A 25,913-nucleotide genomic window follows, 5' to 3' on the forward strand; every position below is an offset into this window, starting at 1 on the left:
CCACCACGATCTGCCCACATTCATAAGAAAGTACTGACCAGTTCAAACTTGACTCAAAGGTAGGAGGTAGGTTAGGTAGGAGAATACTTAGCAGCGTTAATTTGGTAGCTGTGTTGGGAAGATTGTCTAAACACTGTAACAGGATATAAACTACAGCTGACCTCCTTAAAAATGTAATGAGTAATGTTAATATTTCTATTACTTCATCAAATAAATGTTAAGCATTATTTTTAGTATAATAATCAATTTTGTATTTTTTAATAAAAAATAATTAATTGAATCAGTATGTGCAAACCTCACTACAGTACTGTCAAATGTTTAATAAAAGTACAATTCACAACTATTTGACTTAATCAAGAAATGTTTTGATATTAATGCACCAACAACGTCTCCATGGTCTGTTTGTTTCCATTACATGAAAATGTTCGTCAGGCACAGTTTGATTAAATGTCTGGAAATTTGGCATAAACTTGTGTTTGACCTGAAAAGATATTGACACCCAAGGTAAAACTAAGTTTAAATAACAATAAAACTTATAAAAACAAGTGGTGCCAGGCACAACAAACCCCACCCCTCATACATATTTTGCCCATTTGAAGTAAATGGGAAGATTTTAAAAATTCACACAAATTTGAACTTTGACCTACTTTTCCCAAAATGTAATGACATCTATTCTGGGTCACTGGCAGTCTATAAACCAAATTTGGTATGAATTCAACCAATAGTTTTGCTGCTAGAGTGTAAACAAACAAACAAACAAACGGAACCAAAAACAACACCCCTGGCCTCCCCTTCAGGAGGTGAGGTCATAAGTTTGATTTAATGTATAGAAATGCCAAAAGTCTGACAAACAAGTCGACACCCACACATGTCAATCAAAGCCTGACATGACAAATATCTATGGGAGTTCAAATCTCATTAATGGAAAGAAAATGTGTATTTCTGGAGAAGCTCCCTGTAATCCAGGCCTCATTGGACCAAACATCTAGTTCATTTACTTGTGCATTTGTTTCACTCCTAACCTGTATGTTTGAAAACCTGTATGTTTGAAGCAAACGGGCTAACGTAGACGACACAGGGCAGCATTAGTACGTGTGCCAGAGGCGAACATGTTTGAGGTTTGTGGCACCAGCCGTCGTTTGTCTACTACTAGTGCAATGATGGCACCAACATTCCCACCACAAGGACATGTGGATGAACTTTGCTGCTCTCTTGTGTTGCAGATGTTTATTTCTGCTTTAGCTTCTAACAGAGGACATGTCATCCATCCAAAGGCTCTGTGTTGGATATTCATAGGTTGCAGTTAAGGCATTTGAACAAATGACCTACAGTGATGTTCTTGTGGTGAGGACATGGACACGTACTGTACATAAAGGCTTCAAGCAAAGAATTAGATCAGGATTTAGTGATGCCAGATCCTTCATCTGTTTTCCACTTCCACATGCTGCATTTACTTATGAAATTATGCCTGATATGAGGACTTTAGTAGCACAACACAAACATTTCATGGTAGTCTAAAGAATTGGCTCCAGCGGTTTCCAGAGACCCCTTTGGAGGTTCGATGGATCCTTCTTGTTGTGCTCACAAAATTAAATGGAAATTTTAATCAGCATTTAATTCGATAAGAACTTATTGAGCGTTCACTGTTGTAACTTTATTTTCCTTTCCCACAAAGGAGTGTTCTGTAATGAACACTTCAGTTTATGTTGTGTTGATTTCTGGAACAAAATCTCATTAAATGGGTCTTTAGAATCCCATTTTAATGTTGTGATCTGAGGAGACACAAAGAGTCACTGAGTAAATCTCCAAAACGTGACAGCAGCATTCTGTAGAAACATGACAATGAACACAAAAAGATGGAAACAGTCGTCACAGCGTAAACTTTCCGTTCACAGTTAAATGTTACAAGCTGGTGTCTGCCGTCTTCATCTTGGGGCCGCTGATGGAGTCGGCCAGCGCGGCAGTGTCAGGCTGAGCGTCCCTGCAGAAGAACACGGCAGGGTTTTTACAGGCCCACATCGCCACCTCTCCTCCGCCTCCTTTTCCAGGACTAGAATTGGACAGCCGGCTGTTATTGTTCACTCCAACCCGACTCACATAACGGTCCCTTATCCTCTCCGCTTGGTTCAGCCGAATCTCACGGTTCTGAGTTTGGCTGGACAAGTACGCAGCGATGTTTCTGGTCCGATATCCCTCCTCTCGGCTCCGGCCCAGTAACATGGATATGTTGGGGTTCCTCAGGGCATAGATCAGAGGGTTGATGGCTCCGTTTGCCCAGGCTAGCCAGATGGCAACAGTGTCCATCGCAGGGTTGAAAGTATAGTCTCCCATCGCTGTAACCAACCCCATTAAACAATACGGTCCCCAACAGAAAATGATGAAAACAATCATAATCAGAACTGTTGTGGCTGTTCGCATTTCACTGTAGAATCGCAGCAAGTATGCGTACGTAGTCACTGGCCGTACTCGTATCTCTGAAAGCCGAACTGTCTTACAGATGTTATAATGACAGAAACACATGAGGGAGAAGGGCAGCAAGTAACACACAACGATAAGACAGATGCTATAAGCCGTCCCCATGCGCGACGTCCCAGAGTGGAACACGTACATACAGTGGTAGAAACCTCTTTTATGGATTTCTGTAGGTGTTCGGACAAGCAGGTACCAAGGAAGGGAAAAGATGACCGCGGTCAGCCAAACAGCTATCAACAACTGAGTGGCTTTCTGTCGTCCGATTTTGGCCTGTGGCTGTCTCACGATCGCATAGTATCTGTCAAAGGAGATCAGCGTCATCGTCAGGGTGGAGATGATCCCGAAGCAGGTGTTGAAAAAGCCATTAGCGACGCAGAAACGATCCCCGAAGATCCAGATACCGTCCTTACTGAAGAGCATGACGAAGGAGAACGGCAGACACAGAACGGCGGTGAGAAAGTCGGACAACGACAGCGACATGATGAACGCGTTGGTCACCGTCCTGAGCTGCCGGTGTTTGATGATGACGATGACGACGGCCGAGTTGCCGAGGCTGGACAGGAGGAAGATGGCGAGGAGTACGAGGGCCTGGGCCGCCACGGTGACACCCTGCAGGACAGAGCTGGTCTCCGCTGCGCTGAGCACCGAAGGGGTGGACGCCTGGTGGATTTGGCTCAGCTCACTTCCTCTTTGGTCCGATTGGTTTCTTGGAGTTCCTACTGTGGCTTCCGTAGTGGCTGTCATCAGGCTGGTTACTATGGAAACAACCCTAAAGAACCAAAAAGTGGATTTTAGAACATGTGTACATATTCTCACAAGCATTTATGACATTACCTAGAGCTGAAATGATAAACTGATGAATTGACTTGAATCAATGAAGAAATTATTTGATTACAGTTTTCCTGAGTCAAAGCTTAATTAATTAGCCCTTAATTTGGCTGTTGCTAAACATTGGTTCCACTGTTGGGTTTCACACGGACGCTTATTGTGACACACGTGATGCAAGGATCAACACATACAACATGGAGACAAGGACAACAAGGCGGAAAATGTCTAAATGTTCATTTTTCTACATTGGAACCATCACTTACTCCTTTAAACTTTTAAGCTTTAACACAAATATTAAAAATATTTGAGTTTATGTTTTTTCAGTTGTACATTAGTTCCATCATAAGTTGTTAATAAGTTGGATCCAAATGTGTTGAAGACTTCAGTGCACATTTATTTGTAAAGGTACAAGTAGAGGGTGTAGATCTAGAAAGGGCGAATCAAAACAAGTTTCTTGGAGTGATCATTGATGGCAAAATTTGCTGGAAACCTCAAATAAAACATGTACAAAACAAACAATCCAGAAGCAGCTCAGTCCTGGCCAGAGCAAAGGGGAGATTAGATCAAAAATCACTGAACATTCTGTAGAATTCATTGATCTGACCTTATTTCAGTGACTGTTTGGACGCATGGGCAAATACATATACAAGTTCATTACACAGACTTTTCTACTGCAAAAAAGAGAAGTAAGAATCATTCAGTGTCGGTTTTGGTGAACACACAAATCCACTATTTTTCCAATCTAAAACTTTAAAACTCATTGACCTTGTGGAATTCAGAACTATTCAAATAATGTATAAAGCAAAGAATAACTGACTGCAGGGCAATATTCCAGAAATGTTTAGTGAAAGAGGGAGGTGATGATTTAAGGGGAAAATTAAATTGAAAGATTCATAAAGTAGGCACTACATTAAAAAGTTTGTATGACCATCTGTGGAGGAAAATTATGGAACAAATTGTGTGTGGAGATAAAACAAATATCAAACATAATTCAGTTTGAAAACAGATATATAAAAAGGATTCTGGAGAGGTCCAGTATTTAATAATGACACTGAGGCCTGTTTGTTTCTGGATGATGTTGTACTGATGAATATGTTGTAATTATTGAAGAAAAGTGTTGAATAGTTGAGTCTGTTTGTACGACTGCACTGACATGAACAGACTGTTGTGTGTAATTCAGTTACTGCAGTATGGATTTGTTGTGATTTGATGCTAAAATGAGGAAAATAGTTTTGTTTGATTCTTGTATCAAGTTGGTGATAAAGGTGTAAAAGCACTGAGGGGTTGGATTAAATCAGTTTATTCTTCTTCCTCCTCCTTTTGCAATATTCAGACTTATACATGCTGAAGATAGATTCTTTCCATTTAAATGTTTCATTTTGTTTTATTTTGTTTCTTTGCATTTTTGAAATAAATAAATCAAATCACATATTGTTTGTAGATGTCACTTGACTCGTTTGTTGTTTATATCTATAGATATTTACTTTTGTACTCTTGTTATTGTTGTTTCTATATAGATATGTTTCTAAATTCTTTTTCTTTTATACTTTTTGTGGTTGCTGTTTCAACTGGTTCTGGAATAAAGGACAAGTTTGTCATTTTTAGACATGTCCGTTTCAAATTTTATACTATTTTTTTCATTTATTCAAATAATAATTTCATTGAATCGAATTGAAGACAAAAATCAATAAGTTAATCAATTATAAAAATAATCAATAGCTGCAGCTCAGGAATGTGCTGTACAGTTTTAGGAGTTTGATTCTGTCCATCCTCATCCTTGTGATAGTTTTGATTTTCCTCACTATAGTCTCTCCACTGTGTCCGCTGACTGTCCATTTATCAGACCTGAAGGACAGGATCTGCTCAGATGAACCCACTTCTCTCCATATGTTCATGTGGAGCCGTGGAGTAGTCGGGTCTGGAGCTGTGACTGTGAAAGGAGTGACGCTGATCATGCTGCAAATGATAATATGAACGGCATTAAATGATCATTCTGTAACTTCCATAAAATTAGGCAAACTTCATAACATGGAGTAACACTGAGAATAACTGACACTTGAAACAGGCAGTGTACACATCATTAGAGAAATACTAATTAATCGGATTGGCCAATTAGTTAGTGATGATAGGACAAATAAACTTTCTGTATCAGAGGAGACTGGTTCTTTTCAGAAAAACAAAAGGTCAAAAAGTCTAAATTGAACTTTAAATCTCTTACATTTTTTATGCTTAGTTTGACATTGAATCACTATTTATTCACTAATAATCCACATTTACTTATTTAAGTATTTATTATTTTGACCTCACAAACACCTAATGTCTCAAAAGGTGAGTTTTTATTATCTTGTTCTAACACTTTATTATCTTGACCACATAAAATAACACACAGGTAACTTTATTATTTTGTACAAACAAGTTCTCATGCAAATAACATAGTTATCAAGATAATTAAGTTGATCTGACAAGACAATAATAACGTTAGCCTCAGAGCATAACAGCTCCTAAACTATGGAACCATCTGCCTCTCCATCTCAGACACACCTCCTCTGTCTGCTTTGAAATCCCTTCTTCAAACTCAATTTTTCTCCTTGGCTTTTAAAACCATGTGAGATGTTTGAAGGTACTATCTTTATTCTATTGTTTTTATTTGGTAGGGGTTTATTGTTCTTATTTATCTATTTTATTTTATTTATTTTTAATTGCATGGCTTTTTAATCTATTCTTTTTTTTTTTTATTTTATTTGGTTTTATTTATTTTTCTGTATAGCACTTTTTTCTTTTTTGTACAGTTTCTATGTCTTTAAATCTATTCTGTATTCTATTCTTCTACTTTGGTTTTAATTATTCTTCTGTACAGCACTTTGGGTATGGAAATGTATTGCATTCACACAAAAAATTAAATTTGGCTCTGTTTTTTTGAATTAACGAGATAATTATCTCGTAATTACGAGAAAAAATAAGTTTAAAAAAAATCAGTGCTGTTTTTCTGAATGAATGAGATACGGTTTTCTGAAAAACATTAAATTCGGCTCTGTTTTTCCGAATTTATGAGATACTGTTTTGTGACCAAAAAAAAAAACAAAAAGTGCTCAGTTTTTCTGAGTTTATGAGATACTGTTTTCTGAAAAAAAATAATAAATTGGCTGTGTTTCTCTGAGTTTACGGGATATTGTTTCCTGAAAAACCTGAAACTGGCTGTGTTTGTCTGTGTCAGTGGGACAGTGGTCCCTGTTCAGGCAGGAGCTCCTTCCACCTGTGCCGCTGCCGCTGCTGCTGCTGAAGAAAAGCCTTCAGGGGAGCCTGAAGCTTTTTCCGTTCTCGTAACCGGTTCCGTTTACAGATCATGGAACTAGTTTTGTTTACAGAACTCAGAACCAAGCTGTGCCCTGACCTCCAAGCCCCGCTTCGCACACGGATCAAGCCCTCCAAGCTCACCGATGTTCCTGACAGGACACACCTGACACACCGGACAGGTGATGGGAGCTGGCATTAATGAAGTCAAATACATGACATTCACCAGCATTAAAGAAAATAGAAACAGCAGAAGAGTGGTGGTGCACCGGTTCACCCTCCCCCCATAGCTTTCCACCTGGACCTGATGGAAAGCTATCCGGGGGGGGGGGGGGGGGGGGGGGGGGGACGACCGGTGCACCAAGCCACTCCTCCATGGATCTAGTTCTGACTAATGCTTTCCATCAGGTCTGACAAATAAATGAATACACATTTGCACTCTTCTGCTGCTTATATTTTCTTTAATGCCCCCCCCCTCCCCGATTGAGCTTAGCACAGGTAGTGCCCCCCCTTGCAGCCAGGGGTGGGGGGGTGGGGGTTTGGGGGAGCAAAGTGATTCACCATTGACATAACATGTAGTTTATCTTCTACAGAGTCTCAGCACCCCCTTCTCAGCTGTCTTATTCCAAACGCCCCCCGACAGTGTCCCAACACCCCCCACTGAGAAACACCACATGACTTTGAATGTATCCGCTTTGTTTACCATTTCACATCGTGGTGGCCCCAAACTCCAACTGCAGTATTTATGGAGTGACACGGATCATGACAAAAGTCACACTGTAAAAAATGACTGTAGAATTCACAGCAAAAAGTTGTAAAATTGAAACATAAAAAAAACTGTAAGTGACAATACAATGCAAAGTTGTTTATTTGAAAAGATGTTTGTGTTAACGATTGAATCAAATACAGCTGTAGTTTTTACAGGAAGAGTATGTGAACAAAACCAGATTAGTATGAAGAAATGATGGATTTGTGTTGTTTTTAGAAAATAAAACTGTACATTGAAAAACAATGTGGTGCCGTTTAAACTGCAAAGACCATAATGTTAAAATAACAGCATATTTGCTTTATATATATATATATATATATATATATATATATATATATATATATATATATATAAAGTTCTAAAAAAGTCAACCTTTACCCATGTACCATTTTAAATGTGTAAATGAATGGGTTGGTAGAGTTGGTAGAGCGGCTCGTCCAATAACCAAAGGGTTGGTGGTTCCAATCCTGGCTCTGACTGTCCATATGTCCAAGTGTCCATGGAAGACACTGGACCCTAAACTGGTCCCAGTTGGACCTGGTGGATTTGGAAAGAGCTGTGGACACCATGAAGGAGGAGAAAATGAGCTAAAGAAGTGCAGAACATTTACCATTTAAATCCACTGTTAAATCTACATGTTTAAACTGTTCAATCTACATGTTTAAACTGTTCAATCTACATGTTTAAACTGTTCAATCTACATGTTTAAACTGTTCAATCTACATGTTACTCTGTAAATATGTTTACAGTTGGATGTGTTTTTTACAGTATTGTTCTGGAAACCACAGCTGCCAGTTTTTTTCTGTAAAAGCAACAGGATTTTTTTTTTTTTTTTACAGTGCATCAAGCACTGATCTCAGGATATATCTGTATTTCAGTGTTATGAAGTTTCCATTCTAATATTTTCTATTTTTTTCAACAGAATGAGCACTCAGTATGTTTTATTACAAAATTAAGGCCTGAAGTATTCAGACGTGTCAGAGCTGGACAGGGCCACCGGAACGAGCCAGCGGTTATACATATGTGTTATAGGAGGCCTGAATGTTTAATAATGCTGTTGAAGTTAAGAGGCTGGTATCTGATTTTTTGAAAGACCATCAGTCTCATCTACACTTCAGATATAAAATCAATGGAACCTGCTAATTGTATTGCTGTTCAAATGCCCTACATGCTGACTGAAAAATGATGATCCCGTTTATGTCAGTGGTGAGGGTAGGGGCACATTCTACCAGGTCTGCTCCCACTTCTTACATTTGATTCCATTTCAACTGACTAATGCCCCATAATAAAAGAATCACCATGTCTAAATCCCACCTGCACAATTGTGGTTTTTCTTTGATTTTGTATTTTATTTTATTTTATTCAAGATGTGTCATTTTCTCTATTTTTATTTTCTTTTATTCAAGATGTGTGATTTACTCTATTTTCATTTTTATTTGGTTATTATTGTGATGTAATGCTGTTACTGGTTTCCTGTGTCACTGCCCTGGCTGTGTAGTGGGTGTGTATAGTGCAAAGAATTAGCTGTTAAAATGACATGTATGTTGTGTGTTTCTTGTCAAAAACAAAAAATCAATAAAAACTTCGATTCTAAAAACAAAAGTAACTGTAAATTTCCTGACAGACAGCTCAGATGGTGTTGTGTAAGTTCGTAAACACAACTTCTTTGCCCAGAAACATACACTTTATTGAGTAAATGAGCTCCAAATGTCTGCATTCAACTGTCACTCACAGTGGCCCTGGCCTCTTCTGCTGGAATGATTAGATTTCCATTTTGTGCTGATACTGAACCAACAATTTATATTTTATCACTCGTCTGTAGTGATATTACAAATAAACAATGATCAAAAAAAGGCCTTAAGTATAAAAAACATTCAGGAATATTAAGTTGAGATGGAAGATATGTCTGTTGTTGATTCTTTTGTTATAATGAGAATGCTTGATGCTGTACATATTTAATTTAATGTAAGCAGTGTATCAGGTGAAAAGGAGAGGCAAAAAATAAGCTTTTACTTCTAACTTATTCCTTTTTTGGTTTTTATATTTATTATAATTATTAAAATAAGTGCAATGATTAATGTACAAACCAAATAAACAGTTCATTCAATTCATTCAATTATGTTCTACCCAAAAATACACATTGCATTTGTATTTTGTTTGTGTTCTTTTGTTCAAAGTGTCAGATAATGAGTGCGGTCTACCTGCAAGGCCCCGTTGAGGGCAGAAATATTAAAGTGTTGTACTTTTTGCTGTGGGAGCACGGAAGGAAACCTGAGTATGAACTCACCTGTGGGGGCTGGACACTGAGAAGACACTGCACAGGCAGATTTGAAAGAGTAAAACTAATCTGGACTAGCATGTAGGGAATAAACTGACCATGATTTCTCTATTTAAATACCTTTATCCCAGTTACTGTAGCTGTAAAGCAGGGCTGTCAAACTCCTGTTAGTTCAGTTCCACATTCAGCCTAACATGATCTAAAGTGGGCCGGACCAGTACAATTATATAAATAATAGGAAAAGAACTGATATATAAAGTCAACTCCAAAGTTTTCTCTATGTTTTTGTGTGAAAAAAGTAAAATTCCATTATGAAAATGTTTACACCTAAGAACCGTACTTGAACATAACATGAACAAAAATGAACAACCTGAAAATTCTCAAGAAAAAAAGTGCAATGTTAACAATATTACACCTAAGCTGATCATTGATACAAGTGCATCACAATTTACAGATTTAGTAACAGGCAGAATATTGGTACAGTTCCACAGACTTCTCTTAAGACATTTCAGATTGTTCATATTTGTTCAAGATATTCAGATTTTTTGTGAAAGGATAGTCTGTAAATGTAACTTTTCTTTTTCTAATTTTACTTGTTTTTTTTTTTGTTTTTTTTTACACTAAAACAAAGAGGAAAATTTGCAGTTTTCATTATTTATAGGTTATTCTGATAGTATTTTACTGGTCTGATCCACTTTAGATTAAATTGACCTAAAAGGATTTTGACATCCTTGATTATTATGTTCAGTGTAATTTTTGCATTTCACTAATTCATCCCAGGGGCCGGACTGGACCCTTTGGTGGGCCAGATTTGGCGCCCGGGCCGCATGTTTGACACCTGCGCTGTAAAGGGACGACATACAGGGCACCACTTTGATGTTGGTTTACTTACTTATTTATTTATTTCTCCATTAAAAATGAAAAGAAAAGTGTATGAAATCTTTGTGGGTCACATAAATGATCTGCATCCTGATGCTACACACACGTACACATTTGCAGAGAAGAAGGAGAATGAACAGGTGTGTTTACCTTGGTACAACAGGTGAGGCGGTGCCCAGCTGGGTGTTCAGACTGCTGCCCTGCAGGGCCGTGCTAACAGACGAATCCATCAACGAAGCACAAAAACAACGCCACAAAACTCATCCCTGGTGGTGCGACTGCTATCACACACATCCACTCAGATTAGAGTCAGCTAGGGTCGGTGTCCCGGACTCAGACGGAGCAGCTGAGAACTCCCCCTCATCCATCTGTACTTGAACATTTTCATGACCACAGGGACAGAAACTGGGGGGGCCAAGCAGGACTGACTGAAGAGTCTGATTTACAAGAAGAGTCACAGGGAAGAGTCAGTGACTCAGGTGAACTGTCCAATAAAAACACAGCCTTTCACACCATAAACACATTACATAAACACGCAGCATCTTGGGAATTATTAGATGTTAAGCTCAATGTCTGTCAGAAAATAAAGAGCGGCCACAGATCTCCCAAATGACCTTCTTCTATTGAAAGCCAGCTCTGACGATAAAGAGGTCACTGACTGATGCCATCACTGATCGGTCAAAGCGAGCCATAAAAAATTCATAACTGCAGATTTACTGCAAAATAAAAATCAGCCGATGGTTGCAAAGATGATCTCATGTTCATCTCTGACAGGATTTCAAAGGGGTATCTAAAAAAACCAAACCAAAAAACCCTCCAACCACCTGTTGTCAGTGTTTGAGTCTGTTTGTGTGAACAGTATATGTGATGACATGTTTACGTCACTGAATGCTCATGCATAGTGTTGGTTACATGTCATTAAAGGATTCTATATGTTCTTAGTTTGTACTAAAGGGTGACTGATGCTGTATTTTCAAAGGCTGATGATAGTCTGGAGCAGGGGGAAGCTGACAGATTATTAATCATCCAATATTAGCCCTAGCCCTCTGCAAAAAAATGTACAAAAATACATTAAAATAATAATAATAATAATAATAATAATAATAATAATAATAATAATAATAATAATAATAATAATGGTCAAATGTAATATTTCAAGCCTTTATTTCCCCCTCAGTGTCAGTCGGCCTATTTTCAGTGAAGCCAAATCTGATCTATCAGTCAACTTTTGCCCATAATCGTAGATCAGGGTCGATTAATCAGTTTATCTCTAAACAAAGTGTAATATTTAGTGTAATACATAATTGCACTAATGCAGGCGTGGGTATTTTGTAAATGCCCATTTCATTCACAACAAGGCCCTGTGTGTAATCCTTCAAACACTAGGGCTTGTCCACATAAACACAGATTCAACACTTTGCCAAATTTGTTTTTGCTTAAGCCCCATCCAAACTGCAGCCAGATGTAGGAAATAAACTAAAGCGTCCTGGTCCTCAAACGGACTGTTTGGTTTGGGATTCTATTCGGATTTCTGATCGTTTTCATTCCGCCTGATGTTACCTCAGACTTGTTCTGTTACAGCCAGGTCCTGTCCACTGCAAAAGAAAACAGACACACACAAAAAAAAAAAAAAAAAAAGGAAGAAAGGCTCTGAGTCTGTGTGTCCTTCGGCTCCAAACGCTTCGCTGTTGTTTTCCTTCAGGTTTTCTGTCCTCCAGCTCCAGTTTTCCTCTGGGTGTTAGTGGGAGCACACAGCAGCTGGCTGCAGATGCACCGGGAAAAAACCACAGAAAACAAAAGCACCGAGCCCGTGCGTTCACAGGAGCGCGTCCTGCATGTCAGCTGTGTGTGCGTGCGTGTGCGTGTGCGTGTGCGCTTCCATCTGGCCTTTACCATCCAGCAGAAGGAGTCCACTGTTCGTGTGCCTGCAGCTCTAGTCTGTGCCCACACAAAAACACCCCAGCGACGGATGGAAGCCAGGCCACCCCCTCCTCATTTCTGTCCGAAAATTAAAAAAACCTGAAAACATAAAAAACACATTCAACATCCAGCCTTAGTGATCTTCTCCATTCATCCCACCCGTGTACAGGTCCCAGGTGTGGACGGCACTCTGCACAAACACACTCTCTCTCTCTCAAACTCAGTGTCTCTCTACCTCCATATGACTGTCTCTCTCTCTCTTTCTCTCCCTCTGAAGAAGCCACGCCTTCCGTACGGACGGCAACGAATGACGTTTATGCAGTTGCCTTGGCAACTGGTGATAGAGTTTGCCTCTGTACAACCATGGCTTCCGTCTGTGTCGCTGTAAAAAATAAATAAATACATAAAATAAATAAGTAAATAAATAAATAAATAAATGAGTAATAAATAATAATAATAATAATAATAATAATAATAATAATAAATAAATACATACATACATACATACATACATACATAGATAAAAAGTATAAAGTCTTCAGCAGCTGTAGGTTAGACCAGTGTTTTTCAGCCTTGGGGTTGGGACCACATGTGGGGTCGCCTGGAATTTCCAGTAATTGATTAAAAAAAAAAAAAAAAAAAAAAAGAATATCCATGAAAAATATATGTTGTAGGAGCCATTCTTTATGTTTGTTTGTTTGTGTGTTTATTTTGTGTCGGGTTAATTGTGGCTTTCTGGTTTGAGTTAGGGGAGGGTGAATGGAAGTCTATTGAAGGGGCAGATAACTAGGTCACTGTGAAGGGACGGGGGCATCCTACACTTTTTACTCCTGTCAGTTAGAAGTCAGCATCATTTAGAAGTCACGTTTGGATTTGAATCTTCATGAGACACTGATGTGATCATCTAAGAACGTTCAATAAAAGTGAGAAGCTCACTGAAGGATTCTGTCTGGACATTAATTGTTTGGACATTAATTGTTTAGAAGTGTGTCAAAACTGAGGTCTCCACCCACACCCAGCAGTGACAGGTCAGTCATTACATATGATGAGCTGACTCAGACCAGCCCAGAACATACCAGACATGAGCAACTGTGAGTGTGAAACTGCAGCACCGTGGTTCTGTTTATCTGTCACATGTTCACTGTGGTCAGTTTCACATGCTGCAGTTCTGTCAAAATTCATAGTTTCAGTTCTAGTTTGTTCAGTATTAATTGTCCTCCTTGTAAATCCCAGCTGGACTGACTGGACAGATCCTGACCTTTAATCTACACCTGGATTTACTGCCTCTGTCCACAATAATACACATTATATAGACTAAATGTCCACAATAATAGACATTATATAGACTAAATGTCCACAAGAATACACATTATATAGACTAAATGTCCACAATAATAGACATTATATAGACTAAATGTCCACAATAATAGACATTATACAGACTAAATGTCCTCAATAATAGACATTATACAGACTAAATGTCCACAATAATAGACATTATACAGACTAAATGCCCACAATAATAGACATTATACAGACTAAATGTCCACAATAATAGACATTATACAGACTAAATGTCCACAGTAATAGACATTATACAGACTAAATGTCCACAATAATAGACATTATACAGACTAAATGTCCACAATAATAGACATTATATAGACTAAATGTCCTCTAAAATTAACATTTATTTGCAACATAGTAGAGCAAACTATGTCGTGGTCAAAAACAGATTAATTTTAGCAAAAAAAAAAAAAATTGGACGACCCGCTCTATCACTTGAGCCACAGCTGCCCCCGCCCCGGTTAAGTACATGTGTATGTGTTTTATTTTTTTATATATATATATATATATATATATATATATATATATATATATACATGTGTGTATGTGTGTGTGTGTGTGTGTGTGTGTGTGTGTGTGTATATATATATATATTTTGTCATTCACGTTTCATTTGTGATTAATTGTAATCAATATCTACTGTAGATATAGATTTTGTTGTTGTTTTTTCTTTCATGTGCACCATTTGGGGATGTGTGATTATATATGTCAGTGTATGTAAAATGTCTTACATATTTGGATGAGCAAAACACAAATAAAAATGAAGTTTAAAAAAAAGAAAAGTGCAGTAAGTTGAATGTTCACTGGCTCAAAAAGTGCATCAGTACTTTTTATAAAAGACTCCCATTTTAAAATATTCAGCGCATAAATAAATATATATACAGTCTGGCATAAAAAATGGTTTTGGTCTATCCACCATATTTCATTTCCCCTTTTGTTGCAGCTGTACAGGGGAAGAACATAACCTACCCATTTAGATGATATTAAGCCAAAAGGTTATATAACATTAAAGATGTGTCCACTGCTGGACCTTTATCATGTAGCATTATCTCAGCTGCTGGACTGTGTATTCAGAGCTCTTGTTTATTGGATAAAACCTATTTTATGTACTTGTGTTTAAGGAGTTATATTAACAGGACCAGGAGGATTTTGTTTACTGGTGTTTAATCGCAGTAATCAGTTTAACTTAGCTGCATGCTGACTTTAACATTGGTTTATGTTGAATGAGCTGCTGTCTGATATGCTGATTGACTCAGCTTTTTCCATTCTTTATCCATTTCAAAACTTTTCCAGTTTCATCTTTCTCCTCCTGCTTCAAAATTGCAGTTCACAAAGCAATGGGAGCTGCTGCAGCGAGTTCATCCACGATTTGTATACAGTCTATGATATTCATATTTTAAGAAGTGCTTCCAAAAACATACACTGTACTGTTTTTCACAGACGTTTGTTGACTATTGTGAATATAATATATAGAATGGAATTTCTTGCAGACCCATAGACTGTATACAGCAGAAAAATATAAAACTACTGTGTTCACCTCTTGTTTTTTGGACCCTGAGTTTGTGTTTTGGCTGTCACCATCTTAGCTCTTTGGAGCCCAAAATGACCATATTTGGACAAAATAGCAGAGCTTGTGGGAATGTGAGGGGTTGATGGGAGACGTCACACCAAGAAATAAGCCTCAATAGCAGGATTACTAAGAGATAAAAGAATGACAACAAGGTAAGACGGATGAAGAATCATATTGCAACATGAGTCACTTTCTTTTTTTACATTTCGTTGTATATTGTCACTGAAAACAAAAGCGATTATGCCATTTTTGCTGGAGGTTGTACAAAGCAAGTATTTTTCCTTATATGTAGAGAATACAATTTATAGGTGGGGACTCAATTTCTAATAGTATGCCACAATGTAGAAACCCTCTGACCTGGTATATTCATATAAACTAAGGATGTAACGATTACCGGTATAATGATAAACGGCAGAAAAATTGCCAACGGTTAGTATTACCGTTTAAATTCTAATTCTCATGATAACCGAGTTTGATTACTGCACTTTTAGGGGAAAAAACCTATGTAAAGATCTGCTTTTATGTCAAATATTTGAGTTTAGTTTGAATTTATTCCAATTTTAATTTTCTATACCTAATATTTGGAACCAATATTCACTTTTAAAGTCTTTGAAAAGGTTTGTTAAACATCTGTGTGTTATTTATGCAATAAATTATATACATTTTTCAAATTGGATTTTATATATTTTTGTGTGTGTTTTTTGTCCTTTTGTGTTTTTATAGTAGGTTAAAGTGAAAAAATAATAGACAGATGATACAGATGAAGTTGTGCTGAAAAAACAGATCCAAACATGGGTATAGTAAACATTTGTTTCTATAGTATATAAAGGCCAAATCAAAAGGACTGAAAAACAGACAGAATAGACTCAGACCACTAAGGGTTAATATTTGAATGTTTCTGACACAGAAGGGACATTGGGACTGTTATTTTATTTATTTTTTTGTTGTTCTTTTTTTGTTTGTTTTTTTAAATGCAACTTGGTTAAATTATTTCAGTGTGTGTAATAGTACTTTTTGAACATTTTGAGCACAATTTCAACAATACAGTGATAATAATGATAATTGTGATAATTTTGGTCACAATAACTGTGATATGAAATTTTCAAATCGTTACATCCCTACTATAAACATTGTTTTCTAACATGACCAACAAGTACCAATGAACATTTTCTTTTGTCTATACAGTGGCCTTCATCTGCGCGTCCACAAAAACACATATGAGCTGGAGGCACAGTGATTCTGATGTGAATGACAGGAGATGTAATCTGACTGAAAACTTTTAATGAAAATAAAAAGTCACTTTACATCAAATCGCATGGGAGAAAAACTGTATGCTGTTAAAATCCATTTATACTATATCAATACCATATACAGTATTTTTTTCCAACTTTACTGAAAAAAATAAATAAATAAATGTGTATATATATATATGTATACACACACACACACACACACACACACACACACACACACACATATATATATATATATATATATATATATATATATATATATATATATATATATATATATATATATATATATATATATAACAGAGAAATTTTGAACAATCATCCAAACAAATAAATTAACATAATGCAAAGACTTACAACTCAAACAAGAAAAATGACAAATAATGATAATAATAACTTAAAACATGAACATCTAAAAAAAAAAAAAAAGTACAGCAGAGAGTAAATTCACTCATTTAAGCACAAACACTCTGACAATTTATGAAGAATTCTTTTTTTTTTAATGGACTGAATTTACTCTCCAGTCCATTAAAAAGAATTCTTCATGAATTGTCAGAGTGTTTGTGCTTTTTTGTCTTAGATAAATTCCAGTGATTTAATATATTTTTCAAATTCAATCATAAAGGCTTTAAAATTTGGGCATGTTTTGGGATATTTACTTTTTTGTATGTGAAATTTTCCAAAAAAAAAAAAAAAAAGATCAAATTAACAATAAATTCTAAATGATGTTATGTTCAAAAGCACATTTTCAGATGTTTATTCTCTATTATTTTCTTGACATTTAGAGATTCAGGCATGACGTCACACCCTCCGGTACAGCAGGTGGCGCCATACATTGTCGGCAGAATTGGAATCGGCCATTATTATTAATATTATTGTTGTGACTCCAAAGAAGAAAAGGAAGATGTCGGCCACCAAACCCAAACACTGAAGCTGTACGCCGTACATACTGGGTTCTGTACACACAGAGCTGAGGAAGCAGACACTGGGCTCAGGATGGGTAAGACAAACATGCCCTGCGTATTCCTGCTTTTCAGAACAGTTCCATTAGACTCCTGAATGCACTACTGCTGGAGGGAACTACCAAACTGATGAGTAGTGTCGGTTTAGGAGCTAGGTTAGCCATACTTAGCCTAGCAGCCGGAAGACTCCCATTGAAAAGCTGTGCGCTGCCCTTTAACTTTACACTGAACTGGAAAATAAACCAAGTGCACGTTGAACTAACCAGTCATTCCAATTATGAAAGTTTAATATTTAAGCTAGAAACACGAGGATACGTTAACTAAGAAGTAAGCTAACTAGCAACACCCCACAGCAATGTCAGTACTAGCTAACGTGTTACAGTAGAAAATCGAGCCGTTTTCGGTTCGTTACAAAAACAGTCTATAGAGGAGAGCTTTAACAGCAGAGCAGTGAGAGTCATTCTGTTAAACGGTCTCAGGAGGACAAGTCACAACTGGGCTTTGCTCTTGAAAGATAGATGTCACTATAGTGTACAGTCACTACAGTGTACACTGGGGAGACTGTCAGTTAAACTTCACAGCACATGTTTCATGTAAAATTCCTTGATATGAAATTAGTGGAAAAGATTACACCATTTAAATATTATATATATATGGGCTCAAATGTGTTCACAGCTCTTGTGTGTGTCTGTGTTCATATTAAATCAGTCTCAGTGAATCCAAAGGAACTTTGTGTTGGTAAATGACAGTTGTTCAAATGGACAGGATTTCAGTTCTGTTCAACATGTTGATGCTCATATGAACTATGTTTTCAGCTCCAAAATGAACCATTTCAGCACAATTAATGCTATATTTTCATGTCACAAATGGACAAGTTCTATTTGAACTGAACTGAGCTGAAAAACAAATCTTCTCTTCTTTTGGATTCCCCAGTTTTTCTTCCCAGATTCTCTCCTCCATATCACATGTTTTATTTGTACAGGTTCAATCTGGAGTATGGTGCTGATCCATCCTGCTTCTGTTCCACCAATACATACATGAAGAATGGCACACAGCACTGTTTACATCAACACTTTTACAATAAGAAGCATTTTTTTCCTCTTTAGTCTGATGCTAAACTATCCAATAAATAATAGTGCTCCTAGTTTTTGCACAGGGATCATTAGTGTAAACGCTGACATGGCTGCAGAGCATCAGTATGATGGGATCCACAACAACCATGTCACATCCGTCCACTGACACATTTAGTGTTTTTGTGTCAGCTGGGATTGTTTTAGATCCACAATACCAACATTTATGAAGAAGAGCACAATTAGCAATAGGAAGTCTGTAAGTTTATTCCTAATAAAGTACTGGGACTGACCAGAGCATCATGGGTAATGTCATATCCGTCCACCAGCAAAAGTTTTCACATACACATGCTATTCCAAATCCAATATTTATGAAAATAGAGCTTCCACTGTCACAGAATATCAGTAGTCTGTGCACAAATGGATTAGCATTATTTACACACACTTCTATGACTTTAGGACAACTTTTATTTATTTATTTTTTTGACAAAAATGGACACTCATTTGACCCCCTAAGGAAATTTTAGCCGATATATATTATGTATGTTACATATATTGTTTATATTGTTGGATTCTGTCAAATGTTCACTGTATCAACCTAGCTTTTAATATATTATTGAATGTATATTATTTCATATTGAAAATGAAATACATAGCCTACTTGATGTTAACTTGGGTCGGTTGTGTCTCCTTCAGCTGTGGCTATGAGCTCTACGTGTCCAGGCCTGTACTGTGGTCGGATCATGATCAATGGATCAGTGGAGGGAGAGTGTGGAGTGAGTATAATGAGACATTACAGACTCTACACAGTGCACAGTCTTCACATTCTTAACCTTAATAGCAGCATTTGTAGGTACACGAGGCTCATATGTTGGCTTCTCTAACCTCTCCATCTCTTGTCTGCCAGGTCTGTCCTCGTGGAGAACGGGCCAACCTACAGAAGGTGTGTGAACGCTGCACTGAGTCCCCTGAGCTCTATGACTGGCTTTATCTGGGCTTCATGGCCATGTTGCCACTAGTGTTACACTGGTTCTTCATTGAGTGGTACTCTGGAAAGAAAAGGTGAGGACAGTTTACTTTTAGATCATAACTCACTGCCCATTCATGACAAACTATGTGGATTTGCATAAGGACACTATTTCTTCTAGCTTTAAAAAAAAAAAAAAAAATTCAGTCAAATTTATGTCATGTTCTGTACAAGGGAATGAGTGAGTGTTTACTGAGTACGGAAGCTCAGTAGATTTGGAATCATTGTTATAGTGGAAAGAAAAATAATGATTGGTTGTGTGGCCTTTGTTTAAAACCTGAACTAACTTGATGGAAGATTGTGCAAAGGTAACAGAACCTGATTAACCTGATTATGTTCTGCATTTTCATACCATATCCTCCTCCTCCATTCAGCTCCAGTGCTCTGCTGCAGCACATCACTGCCATGTTGGAGTGCAGTGTGTCTGCTGTGGTCACCCTGCTGGTCACCGAGCCTGCAGGAATGCTCAGTATCCGTTCATGCAGAGTCCAGATGCTGTCAGACTGGTACACCATGCTGTACAACCCCAGCCCAGACTACATCAACACATTACACTGTACTCAGGAGGCTGTCTACCCACTGTAAGTACTGGGACACTAACTGAGCATTTGTGAACACAGAGGTCTTTTCTACCGACCAGTACATCCATTAATGGAACAGTGAGTGTGCAGGTTGTGTCACTGAACTGGTCCTGCCCCAGTTTTGTTGTCTAGTGACAAATATATTCGACATGGTTATTAATAGATGGAAATGGAAAAAAAAACAAATGAAGGTGGCAGCTTTGGGTGGTCCAAAAATTTTTTTTCAGATTCTCTGGATTCGAACCCTGCATTTGGTTCCATATGTGGCCAAATTACTTTGGTCCAAATTTTATGCAAATTAATTAATATTTAGAGTTTGCACTGACAGGTGCAGATGTCTCTATATACTCTAACAGAACTATCCAAATGAATAAAGCAGATTAGAATAATTTGTCATTTTATTCTCAAAATCAAACTGACACTCACATAAAAATGTTCCTTAGAAAGTCCTCAACCACTGTTGGTTTATTGAAATGACCAAAAATGTTCCTGTGTTCTTTGACAACTTGTTGCCAGTACTGTTTGTGATCTGCATTTGTTGTTCGGCTCCAGTTGAAGTCTGGAATAAGCTCCGCCCCTCTGTCAGTGACATCATCGACAACTTTAGTGGAATGCCCAGTTTTCTCCTCCTTCTGAAAGTCTGCATCATCAGCCCAGTCTACTGGAGGAACTGTTCAGAATGTTTGTGGCAGATCCAAAGGTTCAAACAAACGCATGGTGCTGGTGGAGACAAAAGCCCTGATCTGCTTCCCTTCACAATCTGATGGATGAAGGACATCCCAACACTTTAGAGGAACCAAAGAACCTGCATTTAACATCATGGTGTCCACCATCAGCTGCTTCTGCTCTGGTGTCACACTGGAGTCACAGAATGGACCACAACCAGTTCTACACTCCAGTACCACAGATGTGGGCGGAGTTACTTCATCCATATATTTACTCCAGTTCCACAGGTGTGGGCGGAGTTACTTCATCCATATATTTACTCCAGTTCCACAGATGTGGGCGGAGTTACTTCATCCATATATTTACTCCAGTTCCACAGATGTGGGCGGAGTTACTTCATCCATATATTTACTCCAGTACCACAGATGTGGGCGGAGTTACTTCATCCATATATTTACTCCAGTTCCACAGATGTGGGCGGAGTTACTTCATCCATATATTTACTCCAGTACCACAGATGTGGGCGGAGTTACTTCATCCATATATTACTCCAGTTCCACAGATGTGGGCGGAGTTACTTCATCCATATATTTACTCCAGTACCACAGATGTGGGCGGAGTTACTTCATCCATATATTTACTCCAGTTCCACAGATGTGGGCGGAGTTACTTCATCCATATATTTACTCCAGTTCCACAGATGTGGATCCAAAGCTGTTCAGGTTGCTTTATGACAGCTGAATGTTCATCCTGTGACACCTTTTGAAGGAATGCCAGATCATTTTCAGGGGCTTTCACTGGTGATGGGGCTTCAAACCATGCTCTGATGTACAGGCTTTGTGCAGCCTCTGAAACATCTCCTTTTTCTTCCAAATTTTTTCCTAATTCATCTTTTGAATGCCAAAACCTAATGCAGGGTTCTAACTGAGGTGATCTGAAACTGTATTTTTTACCAGGATTGTTGGACCACCCTAGTGGCAGCTATTCTGTCAGCTGACCTCACTAACTGAGGTGGGAACATCATTATAACTGTAGTATTTAGTCGACTAGTTAGAAATACATAAATAAATGTATAAGGACAGTAAATATGCATGTAGTTCTGCTGAATATTGAAACAGCCTTTGACCCAAATGGAGACATTTTTAAATACATTTAAACATTGCTTTGTCTCTACCTAATTTTTCTTACACTGTATTTATAAAGTAATTCTTGTTGCACTATATGACTTAATATTTTAAAATTCTGGAGTATTGTGCATCCTTTGAATCATCTCAATATATTTTTAATTATTCTAATTTATTATGATCTCATGTGCTCTTGATTTTCTCAATATTTCTTTTATTATCAAAGCACTTTGTTTTTCTTTTCTCTGCACATTTCATATATTTATGCATAAGCACAATGAACTGTCTTTGTTAAGTAAAGTATTAATATTAGCAAAACAGTCACATTTTTTCATTTTTGGTTTGGCATTTTTAAAAGACTTAGGATTGTAGGTGCTTAAAGAGTGCAGCTGATCCAAATCCACCAAAATTCTCAGAACAAAGCAGTCAGTCGTTGGATCCCGGTCATTAGAATATTTCTTCTGTGAAACATGATTACATACGTAAATGAATCCTGCCTCGATGCAGAGAAACACCACTTAGTGCTAAAATTTGACAGAATTCTAAATTAAAAATGCTCCAAGAATAAAAAATTCTCTGAGTTAAAAATACATGATACTGCATTCATCCTCTCATTCTCTCACACATCTGTTTGTGGTTTAATGGATAACAACCACAGTAAATCTTCATTTTGTAATCCACCCATCAGGCTTCTGTGCACTTTAGAAACTGTCTGAACAGAAAAACAGTATGTTTTTCGAGAACATTGGAAAAGCAGTGTCTCTTTTTTTGCCTTAACCTTTAGTTTACAGTGAAATATAGCATGAAATGCATCTTTCAAAAGCTGCCTATTATTAATTCTGACACAAATTTGTTGCCATTGCTTGTGTTTTTCTTAAAGTGCCCCTTTTTATTATCTCACCGGCCGATAGACATGAGCTATAGTGAAGGCGTTGTGTCCAGCGTCGTCATTTGCAATAGCTTCAAACCTGATAAAACTTCTGGTGGGATTCATTTCAAATTTTATATGTAGTTTCCTTGAGACATTGTGTACAAACTTTGTTCACAGTTATGAGAAATTCTGATTTTTGAACTGTTGAAATATTAAAAATTTGCCTTTACTTATAATAGGCTATATTTTAATGGGTTATAATGTGGAAATGGTTACAGATATCAATATAGTTCCTATTGAGCACTGATAGGAAGTCATATATGGACTTTGATTTAATTAGTTGAGTTCTTCTCCAGTGAAAGTACCACCCACTTCTATTGGAAGATTGATCTCCTGTATCCAGACCACAGGACTCTAACATAGCAGTAGAACCTGACAACCTTGCACATTCAACTTGTTATTGATTCTTGAAGGAACATGCTGGTGACATTCAGGGACATTGGTCTTATTTTTGTCTGTTCCACAGCTACACCATCGTGTTGATCTACTACGCCTTCTGTTTGGTGCTGATGATGCTTCTACGTCCTCTGTTGGTCAAGAAGATCGCCTGCGGTCTGGGCAAATCAGATCGCTTCAAGAGCATCTACGCCGCTCTGTACTTCTTCCCCATCCTCACCGTGCTGCAGGCTGTGGGAGGAGGACTGCTCTGTAAGTATCAACATGTGGCTCAGCGGCAGGAGGAGGAGCTATGGCCTCCTGCGCTTTCAGCTCTTGCCTGAGACTTTATGGCTGTTTATGGCTGTCATTATCACAAGAGAGTTATCCCCGCTTCCACTGCGTGGTATCCACTCCACTCCACTCGGCCTTTTTGCGTTTCCATTACGAAAAGGACCTGGAATCTGGTCCCTGGTTCTAGTTTTTTGGTATCACCTCCGCCGAGGTTCCAAGCAATACTAAACCGTGACGTGTAAACACTGCAGAGCACTGATTGGTCAGACCGTTTTCTCTGTGACCCGCCCTTTTACAAAAAACAGATGTTAGTGGACAGTAAATCTGTGGGAACATTAATCCACATGAGAACAGCCCAAAACTACACCAGGGTCGGTCCAGGACATTCAGTCTTTGGTGGCCGACGTAAAAATTCAGACGAGACAACCCGCAACGAGAGAGTTTATCAGCAACTCTGAACAGACGATACGGAAATAACGCGCCGCATCGCTATGACGTCCAGGTACTGTAGAGTCGGTAGTATTTTGTAATGGAAACGGTCTGCAGGAAAACTGAGTCGAGCTGGTTCCACGTAGTGGAAACGCGGCAATAGTCTTTTCTGCTTAGATAAAACTGTTTGTGTCTTTCAGATTACGCGTTTCCCTACATCATACTGGTCCTGTCTCTGGTCACACTGGCTGTTTACATGTCTGCATCTGAGATACAGGTAACAACACACACAACTGTGGGATTGTTTGTGTCTATGTATTAGGTTTTCTAGCATTTGACATTATGAGAGGATAAATCCATTCCGTACCAGTCACTTGTACAGATGTCGCTCCTTAACGGTGACTCAAGTCATGTCACATGGTTTTTGTTTTAAACATGTTTTTATCACCGCTGCTTCAGAATGTCATGGAATGTCATGAAATTACAATGAGATGACATTTAACATTGGACCCTCATCTTCTCCGTTATATAAATTTTCTATCGTGTTTCTGACCCAGAGAAGTTGGCCAATGCTGCGTCTGTCTTTCAAAATAAAAGTGCACTCTCTAATAAGTAGAGATCATGCTGCAAAATGTTAATTTTATTAAAAATGCTCATTAATAGGTGCTTAATGTTTCCTACCATTCTTTTTTCATTTCACTCACTGTTTAAGTAAGAGCTCAACGCATTTTAGCAATTTTGTAAATAAAGGGAAGCTAGGACCAATGGTTTCAATATGGTTATAGATATACCGTCATACTGCAGTCATGCATTTTTTGAAATCCAAGAAAAAAACTAGTATTGGGACTGGAACATTATTTTTTTATGTATTGTCAGAATCAATACAAAGCAGAAAAAAAATCATGAGGAAACATTATGGTACCGTAGTGTAACCCATTTAATTTGAAGGTTCAGCCCATGTTATATTTGTCTTCATTGTCTGAAAATTCAAGTCAATAAGTGTGTGTTTTATTGATGTCTGAATACCAACCTGTATCCTCCTCTTTTATCAGTCTTTTAAGAACCTGGTGGCGAAGAAGAAGCGTCTGGTTGTGCTGTTCAGCCACTGGCTGCTTCACGCTTACGGGATCATCTCCATCTCCAGACTGGACAAGTTGGAGCAGGACCTGCCGCTGCTGGCCTTGGTGCCCGGCCCTGCCCTCTTCTACATCGCAACGGCCAAGTTCACCGAGCCCAGCCGCATCCTGTCAGAGGGCGGCAACGGCCACTGAGCAGCCTCCCCACCGCCTATACGCAGCATCACATGATGTGTCCAATCCAACCACTGGTCCTGAGTCAGCAGCAGGAGAGGTTCTACCAGACCATCAGACCAGTTCACATGGATGAGTCTGGGTCAGGAGGACCCGTCAGAGCCTCGTCTTATTTACAACACACCACTCTCTCTCCTTTAAAAACTACAGATTCTTTAGCTGGAACGAGTGGTAAGACTCCAAGTATCCACTTCACTGTTTCATGTGTCTTCAGCTGAATGCAGTGCTTTCATTTTCAGTTCTAAGTAACAAACTGATCATTGAGTTCTGTAATTTTGTTGCACCGTGTAACCGTTAAATCTATTCATTTGTCAGTGCAGATGCTGGAAACTCAGCTTATTTGCTCTTTGTGCCTGACCTACTTATCATATTTATTTGTTGTTTTTTTATGGGTTTTGTACAGTCGTTCAGTTGTTGTACAGTTGTTGTAAATCTTGGACTGATGGTGTTCTAGCAGGTTCAAACCTGGCATTAATGTGTTTTTGCACTATATCTGTTCTAAGTGGACAAACTCTAATTATGTCTCTAAATGCACCT

At 38.0% G+C, this 25,913-nt stretch overlaps 2 protein-coding genes across 5 annotated transcripts; one reads left to right on the plus strand and one right to left on the minus strand.

Moving 5' to 3' along the window:
- Positions 1–945: 945 nt before the first annotated feature.
- On the minus strand, positions 946–12,591 carry gpr135 (G protein-coupled receptor 135). 4 transcript variants are annotated; one of them, XM_030127722.1, is made up of 4 exons: positions 12,411–12,536; positions 10,668–10,954; positions 5,146–5,256; positions 946–3,241 (listed from the first exon to the last, which is right to left on the minus strand). In XM_030127722.1, exons 2-4 carry the CDS (start codon positions 10,745–10,747, stop codon positions 1,903–1,905), a joined length of 1,530 nt encoding a protein of 509 aa, XP_029983582.1. In that variant the 5' UTR covers positions 10,748–10,954; positions 12,411–12,536; the 3' UTR covers positions 946–1,902. The 4 variants fall into 4 exon arrangements, with proteins under 4 accessions (XP_029983582.1, XP_029983581.1, XP_029983583.1 ...); XM_030127721.1 differs by having other exon boundaries at positions 10,668–12,591; XM_030127723.1 differs by lacking the exon at positions 5,146–5,256 and having other exon boundaries at positions 10,668–12,591.
- A 4,894-nt stretch (positions 12,592–17,485) lies between these two features.
- jkamp (jnk1/mapk8 associated membrane protein) lies at positions 17,486–25,600 on the plus strand. The gene is made up of 7 exons (XM_030127371.1): positions 17,486–17,607; positions 19,336–19,415; positions 19,547–19,701; positions 20,041–20,247; positions 23,435–23,616; positions 24,267–24,343; positions 25,119–25,600. The coding sequence occupies exons 1-7, from the start codon at positions 17,604–17,606 to the stop codon at positions 25,335–25,337; spliced, it is 924 nt and encodes a 307-aa protein (XP_029983231.1). The 5' UTR covers positions 17,486–17,603; the 3' UTR covers positions 25,338–25,600.
- The last annotated feature ends 313 nt before the right edge of the window (positions 25,601–25,913 follow it).

This window comes from Sphaeramia orbicularis, chromosome 22 (assembly GCF_902148855.1).
Source record: "Sphaeramia orbicularis chromosome 22, fSphaOr1.1, whole genome shotgun sequence".
Taxonomy (NCBI): Eukaryota; Metazoa; Chordata; class Actinopteri; order Kurtiformes; family Apogonidae; genus Sphaeramia; species Sphaeramia orbicularis.

Bases quoted from the DNA above. Each gene is read 5' to 3' on its own strand.
- gpr135 (XM_030127721.1), bottom strand. From the start codon at position 10,747: ATGGATTCGTCTGTTAGCACGGCCCTGCAGGGCAGCAGTCTGAACACC. The intron at 5,257-10,667 runs GTAAACACACCT...TATCATTTGCAG, and splicing joins GCCTCACCTGTTGTACCAAG to CATGATCAGCGTCACTCCTT. The intron at 3,242-5,145 runs GTCTGATAAATG...TTGGTTCTTTAG, and splicing joins GAGCAGATCCTGTCCTTCAG to GGTTGTTTCCATAGTAACCA.
- jkamp (XM_030127371.1), top strand. The intron at 20,248-23,434 runs GTAAGTACTGGG...TCTGTTCCACAG, and splicing joins CAGGAGGCTGTCTACCCACT to CTACACCATCGTGTTGATCT. The intron at 24,344-25,118 runs GTAACAACACAC...CTCTTTTATCAG, and splicing joins TGTCTGCATCTGAGATACAG to TCTTTTAAGAACCTGGTGGC.